The sequence below is a fragment of the Neophocaena asiaeorientalis genome, unplaced genomic scaffold, assembly GCF_003031525.2.
Source record: "Neophocaena asiaeorientalis asiaeorientalis breed wild unplaced genomic scaffold, Neophocaena_asiaeorientalis_V1.1 scaffold264, whole genome shotgun sequence".
Taxonomy (NCBI): Eukaryota; Metazoa; Chordata; class Mammalia; order Artiodactyla; family Phocoenidae; genus Neophocaena; species Neophocaena asiaeorientalis.
Window position 1 is genome coordinate 2,966,054 of NW_020185332.1, and position 9,352 is coordinate 2,975,405.

The 9,352-nt window shown below is 49.4% G+C and overlaps 1 protein-coding gene across 6 annotated transcripts in view; it reads left to right on the top strand.

Moving 5' to 3' along the window:
• DAPK2 (death associated protein kinase 2) overlaps positions 1-8,811 on the top strand; it is a 124,145-nt gene extending 115,334 nt beyond the window's left edge. For 4 of the 6 annotated variants that reach the window (XR_003001830.1, XR_003001832.1, XR_003001831.1 and 1 more), the window contains 2 exons: positions 5,224-5,313; positions 5,422-5,461. Coding sequence is in view for 2 of the 6 variants with exons in the window: in XM_024735184.1 (XP_024590952.1) it covers positions 5,224-5,313; positions 5,422-5,505; positions 8,116-8,196 (255 nt within the window). In the remaining 4 variants the exon portion in view is untranslated. Of the gene's footprint in view, positions 1-5,223; positions 5,314-5,421; positions 5,506-8,115 lie in introns of those variants that run through there. The other 2 variants (XM_024735184.1, XM_024735185.1) reach the window with 2 other exon arrangements.
• The last annotated feature ends 541 nt before the right edge of the window (positions 8,812-9,352 follow it).

The following is a 9,352-nucleotide window of genomic DNA, read 5'->3' on the forward strand; positions in this document are numbered from 1 at the left end:
TTAACCTCATAAATTCTTCAGCAGGAATCTCTGATAGGGAGTTTCTTTTTACTATGACCACTGCGCCATTATCACACCTGACAAAATCAAGAATAATTACTTATCATCTGGATACACATTCTGGAGTCACATGCCCCTGCTTTTCTTTTTTTTTTTTTTTGCGGTACGCGGGCCTCTCACTGTTATGGCCTCTCCTGTTGCGGAGCACAGGCTCCGGACACACAGGTGAGCTTTTGAAGCTTTTCCTGGGGATGAAAACTTGCTCAGAAAACTGAAGGTCCCGGGGAGAAGATTAAAAGTGAGAGTGTATCTATGCTGAGACCTAACTCAGAAAAGTAAGGCTGGGTTAGGCAAGGAAAGGGACATTCTTACCTCTTTCCATTGGCTTGTTCAGTGTAGGGACAACCTGCAGGAACACAGCCTCTCTGCAGCTCTCCCCACCCAGGCATAAGGAGGTAGAGACTCAGGTCCCTATAAGCCTCACGTGCTCCTTTCCTGGTTAAACAGGGAGGTAAGGCCAGCAGGGCCCAGGCTCCAGCCAGCAAAACAGCCAGCAAAAGGAAGAGGTGGAGATGCCACGTACAGAGAGATGCCACTAAGGGAGATGAAGGAGCGAGGCTCAGAGAGACAGTCCTGGGCACGAGAGGAAAGTGGGTGCTCATGTGTCCTTGGCTTTCAGGGGAGGATGGGGCTGGAGTAGTAACTCAGATGGAGGTTCGAAAAGTTTCAAACTGTTGGCAGTTTGTAGAGGAGGCCTGATATTTATTTATTTATGATGTTATTTTATTTTTTTAATAGATCTTTATTGGAGTATAGTTGCTTCACAGTACTGTGTTAGTTTCTGTTGTACACCAAAGTGAATCAGCCATATCCATACCTATATCCCCATACCCCCTCCCTCTTGCGTCTCCCTCCCACCCTCCCTATCCCACCCCTCTGGGTCATCGCATAGCACCGAGCCCATCTCCCTGTGCTGTGCTGCTGCTTCCCAGCAGCCAACTATTTTACATTCGGTAGCGTCTATATGTCGATGCTACTCTCACTTCGCCCCAGCTTCGCCCTCCCACTCCATGTCCTCAAGTCCATTTTCTAGGTCTACCTCTTTATTCCTGCCCTGCAACTAGGTTCATCAGTACCATTTTTTTTTAGATTCCACATATATGTGTTAGCATACGGTAGTTGTCTTTCTCTTTCTGACTTACTCCACTCTATGACAGACTCTAGGTCCATCCACCTCACTACAAATAACTCAATTTCGTTTCTTTTTATGGAGGCCTGGTATTTAGAGAAAGTCTTTGGAGTGCCTCTTCTGGAAAGCCAGGGTCTGTCTTTATGCCTGGGAGGATGGCTGCTGCTTCATCTCCCTGCTCTGTGGATGTCGGTGCTGCCTAGCTCTCCCCAATGGACTTTTTCAGAGACACTTGCATGAACAAAACCTGACTTTAGCCACAGCATTCTGTCTTCTTTTCTCCCTTCCCAACATTTTTCTGAGACACCAGACATGCTCCTAGGAGCCTGGTCAAAATCCTCCACACTCTCTGGTATCACTGAAGGACCACAAGGCTGGATGGTGGGCACTGTTTGTTTGCAGAAAGGGGAGGGTCAGGAGAAGGCGGAACAAACTCTGTCGCCCCTCACACCCTGAATTTAATCCAAAGTGCTGGTGCCACATCCCTTCTGGGGACTGATCTCACTGCAGAATTTATGTCTCTCTGTCTTCATGCCTAGATGACAACGGTGTCAGCGCTTGGTGAGCCTCTTAGCAACCAACAAGGCCCATTGATTGGGAAAGGCCAGCCTGACAGGTTTATAGCCTCTTCCTCAGAGTTCATGCTGTTTTGTGTAGCATATAGACAGGGCCCTAGAAGTAACTGCATCACCTCCCATGAATGGCCTCTGGGAACGGTCCGATGTGATATTTCAGTTGGGCATCTCTGCTCAGTGGCTGGCACTGCTGGACCAGTTGGAAGGTGGGATTCTCACTAACAGGACTCCCCGAGCCTGCCTGTCAGCCTTCCATACGTGGGGTTTAGCCATCTCTCGCCTCACAAGGGCGTCAATCGGTAAGTAGACAAAAAGAGGTCCCTTCACTCCCAGAGTCTACTAATTCCAGCTCATCAAACTGTCCAAGTGACGTGCAAGAGTGTCCCTTGCAAGGGTTCGACTCGAAGGTGAATTGCAGACATTTGTGAAGTTAGAGGTAGAAATGTTCTGTGGGCTGGGAAGGCAGGATGCCAGTCACCTTGGGAAGGAGAAACTAGTTGCTGAGAGGTATGGGGAGGTGGAATTAACAACAAATGAATAAATATGGAATAAAATGTCAGGTAGTGGCGGTGCTATGAAGAACTAGGGCAGAGGCACTGTGAGTTGCATGGGGCAGCTGGGTGCTATTTTATATAGGGTGGTCAAGGAAGGCCTCCTGAGGAGGTGACATTTGAGCAGAGACCGGAACAAAATGACAAAGTAAATACAGTAAGACCCAGAGACCTTGGGTTCCTGGACCAGCAAGCAGACCCATGCCATGAAAGCCACAGGGACAAAAAGGAGATGGGGAGAAAATCAGGTTACAGGAAGACCCAGATGATACAGGCCTTGGGGTTCTTGGTGAGCCTGTTGGGTTCTATTGAGAGTGCCCAGAAGCTGCTGGAAGGCTTTGGTGCCAGGAAAAGCCAGGCTCAGCACAGATCAGTTGCCCTGTGCCCTCTTTTGCATCTCTCTTCCAGGTGGGACCTAAAGCCAGGGCTGGGCTCGCGGAGGAGGTGAGAGGCGGTTAAGGAAAGAGCTGGGGGAGCAACATCCTTTTCTCTTCTCTCTCCTCTCTACCTTCCTCCTTTTCCTCCTCTCTCCCCTCCAGCACTCTTTGGCCCAAACCACCGTGTCCCATTTTGGGGGAGCGAAAAGCCCCTGGCTCTCTCATCTCCCCTCTGTGTCAAGGTTGCGTGCCCTCTCCTCCCCGCTCCCTGACCTCCCCAGGACTCTGCCTCTCACCTCGCTGATTCCCAGGCAGAGCTGTGGGGAGTCATGGTGTCATGACACCCTTCCGTGGTCTCACGGCTGGGCTGATGCAGGTGCCTGGGCCTCTCACCGGAGGGAATGAGCAGGTCCTGGGACTTCATTCTGGTTTGATTCTGCAGCAGCTCAGGGAGACAGTTTATCCATACAGCTCTTCAGCACCCACTGTCTTATGCTCTGCATCAGGAGTGGGTAGTGAGGAAACATTGACAAAAACATGAAGAAAGTTCTTCCTGTTGTTGCCCACTAGTGGGATGACTCCACTGCAGAGCTGACCGAGAGAGGGGTTAAGTATGATAAAGGGGCACACGTGTGTTGGTCATGTTAGGAGAGAGAGAGTGTTTCTTGGAAGTTATCTTGGAAGAGGTCATGTCTGAATTGGGCTTTGAAACACACAGAGGCCGTCCTGGAGGAGGGAGATTGGGTAAACAGGGAAGGGGCCTCCTGCCAGAAGATGTCAGGTCCAGAGCAGTGTGGGCCGGCCATATGCATTGGCTTCCACTGGCACCTGGTGCCATGATGAAAAATAAACAGGCATGGAGGTGTGCTTGCAGTGTGGTTAGGAGACAAGACCAGCATCAGGAATCAATGAGTGACCTCACTCAGCGGTCACTGAGGTGCCAGAGGAGGCACTGCTGTGAGGAGGCTGTCAGAGCAGAGAGAAGAATAGAGCTGGATGGGACCTTATGGATCGCCCCAGGCAGTTTGTTTCCTGGAGTCACGGAGTCCTTTAAGAATCACTGGAAGCTATTGACTCTTCTCAGAGGAAATGTATGTCTGTACCTATACACTAAGTTTTTTTTTTTATTGAGCTATAATTCACATACTATAAAATTCACCATTTGAAAATGTACAATGCAGTGCTTTTTAGTATATTCACAAGGTTATACAACCATCATTACTATCTAATTCCAGGACATTTTCATCACCCCAGAAAGAAACTTCACACCCTTTCATAGATAGTCATTCCGCATTCTCCCTTCTTTCCAGCCCTGACGACTACTAATCTACTTTCTGTCTCTGTGGATTTGCCTATTCTGGACATTTTATGTAATTAGAATCATACGATATGTGGCCTCTTTTGTCTGGCATCTTTCACTTATGATACTGTTTTCAAGGTTTATCCATGTTGTACTATGTATTGGTACTTCATTCTTTCCATGAATGGATTTGCCATTCAGTTCTTCCATTGTACGGATATACCACATTTTGTCCATTCATCAGCTGATGCACATTTAGGTCCTCTCCTCTTTTTGTCTATTATGAATAATGCTGCTATGAACATTTATGTACGAGTTTATGCACTAAAATTTGCAGACCATTTCAGGAGGTTCACAGAACCCCTGAAACCCATCTCTTGATTTCTCAATCTAGGAAAACCTTTTTTTACGAAGAGGCAGGAATTCATGAGGGAATGGACTCCTCACATTGGAGTCCATTAAATATGTCCAGTTTTTTTGGTATATCAATTATATTGCAATAAAGCTATTATAAAAATAAAATAATTTATAAAAAGATGGAATGGAGAAGACAGGAAGGCTATCAATAATGTATTACTATTTATTGAGAAACTCTAAGCTAAGCACTTTACATCCCCATTTACTTAATCCTAAACAACCCTGTGACACAATGTTATTTATTATCCCCATATTACAGATGAGAAAACTGAGGCTCAGAGAAGCCATGCCAGGTTTCTTGGAGAAGTCAGGGTTTAAGCTAAGCCTTGACTGCCAAGTAGTGAAAGGCAACTACACATCCCATCTCCTCTCGACCCCCATCAAAGCCCCTATTTCCTTACATTTATTTTTGAGTGGAGTACTAATGCCCGTCTGCTAACGAGGCATCCATTTTGCTAGGCCCAGAACTGGCCCAGTGCACAGTGGGCATCGTGGGCTGCTGTACGATGACCCTTCCCCAGAGTGACCCATGGTTGAAGGATCTGCCTCCTGCTCTTCCCCTTCGGGGAGGTAGGGGCTGAGCCTCCAGCCCAGCCAGCGTGCACATCTGGCTGTGGTAATAATAGCGCAGGGGTGCAGAGGGCATCTCCGGAACAGCTGGGACTTCTGGAGCCATTGCCCTCAGCGTGAGGTTCCTCTGCGTGCCCTGCCCAGCAGGGAGGTCCCGGGGTCAGGCTAAGGGTGGCGTGAGGTCAGGGGCCCAGCTGCCGTCCGAAGCCCAGCGTCAGCCGCCATGCTCTGCTTTGTCTCCCAGCCTGTGGACAACCAGCAAGCCCTGGTGCGCAGGGAGTCCCTGGTCAACCTGGAGAACTTCAAGAAGCAGTATGTCCGCAGGCGGTGGAAGGTGGGTCAGGGCTTAGGGGTGGGGGCGGGGGCCAGGTGGGCCCCTGGTTCCCTCCGGGGTCTCGGTGTACATCCTCACCTGGCGGTTCCTCTCCTCCCCCTCCCTCAGCTCTCCTTCAGCATTGTCTCCTTGTGTAACCACCTCACCCGCTCCCTGATGAAGAAGGTGCAGCTCAGGCAGAATGAGGACCTGGTGGGTAAATGCAATGCCCTCTGATTGGGTGGAACTCTGGGTGTGGCCTGGAGCTGGGGGGAAGGGGGCGGGGAGAGGAGGTGGGGCTTAACTGTTTCTGGCAGGCTCTGCACTGTGATCTGTGTTGGGCGGGGTGGGGGACGGACCACTGGGGTAGTGCTGGGAGGGGGCACTCCAAGGGGGCAGCATGAGCCTCTGGAGGACATCGAATCCTTTCCTGGTGGGCTTTCAAAGGTACTGCTGTTGCCACTCCACAGCCCCAGCTTTCCCCTGAGGACCTGTAGCCTGCCAGGGACCGTGGGAACAGTGGACAATGAGACTGCCGGGGGCAATCCAAAATCAATTCCTGATGATCCAAGGATCTGCTTTAGAATGAAAGCTTTACATTCATTTGCCGATTTTTCCCATTTCTGTTTTGCTTTAGATTGCCAATAATAATAAAAACAATAATATTTAGATGATATCTTATATTTGATTAGCGTGTTGCAGTTTTACGTACATCTAAAATGAGAGACTTACAAAATAATATAGTAGTCAAGAGCATGGCCTCTGGAGCCAGACTGCTAGGATTCAAATCTTCCACTTCCTGTGAGACCTTGAGGAAATTACTTAACCTCTCTGTGCCAAAATGTCATCATTTGTAAAATGGGGTTAACAATAGTTCCTACCTCACAGGGTAGTCATGAGGATTAAATGATGACATATTCTTAGAGCCTGGCATTTTAAGTGCTCAATACTTATTAGCAGCTATTATTGTTGTTTAAAATCCTCTTGTAAACTGTAAAATGCAGTGCTGGTGCTACGAAATGCAGTGTTAGTATTGCAGCTGGTCGAGGTTCCCTGACAGACCCTCCCCACTGCTCACGGAGTGTGGTGAGGGCCCCAGGAGGGTCTAGGATGACACAGGTCAGGACAGAAGGTGACTGCCTGCTCAGGAAGAGGCTGGAAGGCAGCAGCCTGAGGTGAATGGGCCGGCAGCCCTGGGCAGCCTCAGGGCGCACAGCACTTAGGCTGCATTGCGGGACCTGGCGCAGCCCCTGTGCTCCCCCCACCAGCCTGAACCCTTCTTGATTCTCACTCTTGTCCGGAACTTGAGGATTTATGGCTCCAGAGACCCAAAACAACCGTGTGGCTTTGGCCAAGCCATGTCCCTTCTCTGGCTGCCTTCCTCATCTGCTGTAAAAGGGGACTGGACTTGCTCCCTCTGAAAATCCCTGTTAATCACAGGCAAACTGTTCTCCAGCTGTCTTTTGTATTGTATGGCTCTGACTCATGCTCAAAAGTTTCTATTCAGCAGAGCTCGAGTTATTTTTATTGTCATAGCCGGGCTTGGTCCAGGATGTATTTGGCTAAAGTTGATCTTGACCTTGGATTGCCAGCTGGCTCAGGCCAGGGGAAGGAGAGAGGGCCCTGGGTAGGCACATGGCTGACAGAGGGCATGCCTTTCAGGCCGAGTTGCCCTGATACGGTGCTGGCCATTGGGAAAGAGGAACAGAGAGTAATTGAAAAGCGTATAAAACTCTTTCCTAATTTTTGTCCTTGTGCAAACATTTAAAATAGTCCTCTTTTTTGCTCAAACAGTCAGCACCTGATATCAGCTCGATGGCTCACCCTACACGTGGAAAAGGAATGAGTCCCAGAGGACTTCCCTGGTGGTCCCGTGGTTAAGACTCTGGGCTTCCGCTGCAGGGGGCCGGGGTTCGATCCCTGGTCAGGGAATTAAGATCCCTGCGTGCTGCATGGCGTGGCCAAAGAATTAAAGAAAAGAAAAAGGAATGGGTTCCAGACATCTATTATTCAGTTTTCCAAAAGGCATTTTCCTTAAAAAAGAAAAGATACGTCCTTTTGTTTAGGAAGCATTAAAATTGAACATCTGACAGTAGATTTTTTTTTTTATGACTTGCATTGTCTTTCTGAATTAGGACTTTGTTTAATAGTTTTAATAATTTAATTAGATGCACGTGGTGTGAATGAAAAAGGCACGGTGACCACCAGGGTGGCTGCTCCACTCTGGCTTAGCCATGTACGAGCTGATGGACTGCACTTTGCTCTTTTTCTCTTTCATAAAAATGGAGCACGGAAGCCATTTCCCTGGAAAGACTACATGGCAGGGCTGGCTAAATGTGCAGCTTAAGCCAGTCAAAGAAGAGGCGGGGAGGTGGCCGTCAGAGTCTGGGGAGATCCCTGTGGCTATCCCTCCCCCGTTCTCTCTAGGCTGAGTTCAGGAGACCCACCAGCCCACAGACCAACTATCCAAGTGGTCTTGATTATGTGGCAGCCACAAAGGACACCGGATATAATTTTCATTATTATTATAATTTGGCCTCTTCGGGTCCCTGATTTTCCCTAGATGCTCTGCTCTGCCTGTATTCCTTCCTCCTGGGAAGGCGGCCTCAAGGCAGTTGGTCTGGCCCCATTTCAGGTCCCTCCCCACCCCCATCCCACCCACCCCTGGTGTCTAGACAGAGCAACAGGCTTCCCCTCAATGTCCATCTCCCTGGTTTACAGGCCCGTGACCCACGTGTATCAGCTCAGGTTACCCAGCACAACCCCATTCCTGGCACCTTCTGACCCTCTTGCCCTGGGTCTCTCTTTTTTTCTGTCTTCCAGAGGAATTGTGAGAGTGACACAGAGGAGGACATCGCCAAAAGGAAAGCCCTCCACCCCCGGAGGAGGAGCAGTACCTCCTAACTGGCCAGGCTCAAGGTGGCCACCAGGGAGGCCTGGGCCCCGCAGGGCTCCTTTCTATGCAGACTCTTGGACCCCGCTTGTCGCCAGCACCCAGGCATTCTGCATCCCTGAGCACTTTGCAAGAGAGATGGGCATGCAGCATTCAGAAGCATTTGCAGGGGAGCCAGGAGACCCTGGGAGCTGTGGCTGTCACCTCCTGGGAATGCAGGAGACTCCAGCATTCCCAAAGCTCTTAATTCTCCACAAAATGGGCTTTCACCTGCTGCCAACCTCAGAACCTGGGATGGGGATGTGGACCTAAGAAAATTATGCAAATGACCATCATGATCATGGGTGAAGGTCAGATTCAGGCAGCTTTCCTCACAGGATGAGGGAGTTCAGAACCAGCCTGGTCAAAACTGACACCAGGAAGACAGAGGGCTCCCCCATGGGAACAAGATAAGAAGTGAAATGAATCTTGGGGTGTGAGGGACCAATCCTGTGACCTCCCAGAACCCACATGGAGTCCACGTGTCATGCTGGCCAACATATCAAACCTTCTAAAGCAGCCCATTTTCAGCCCACTGTGTTGTAATTTTTTTCATTTTTATTAAACTTCTGGTTTACCTGATGCTCGGCTTCTTTTAGGACTCTCCCGATCTGATTTTCTTTAGCTCAGGTGCCTATGACTGTCGGGGAGCAGCTGGGGTGCTGAGTGGATAGCCCCTCCGAAGGTCATACTGAACCACCCGCTCTGGACTGCAGGGTGCCTACCTTCTACATCCTTCCCTAAAGGAGTGCAGCCCAAGAAAATCAGCCCAGGTACCAGCATATAATGCCTGTACTCCCTCCGCTACGATGACAGTCACCCCTGCTGGTGTGGACTGAGTTGTGTCTCCCAACCTCTGGTACCACTGAGTATTTGGAGACAGGTCTTTAAAGAGGTAATTAAGGTAAAATGAGGTCACTGAGGTAGACCCTAATCCAATATGACTGGTGTCCTTATAAGAAGAGAGATCAGGACACACAGGACCATATGAAGAGACAGTGAGAAAGCGACCATCTACAAGCTAAAGAGAGAGGCCTCAGAAGAAGCCAACCCTGCCAAGACTCAATCTCAGACCTCTGGCCTCCAGAACTATGAGAAAATTAATTTCTGTTGTTTAAGCCACCCAGA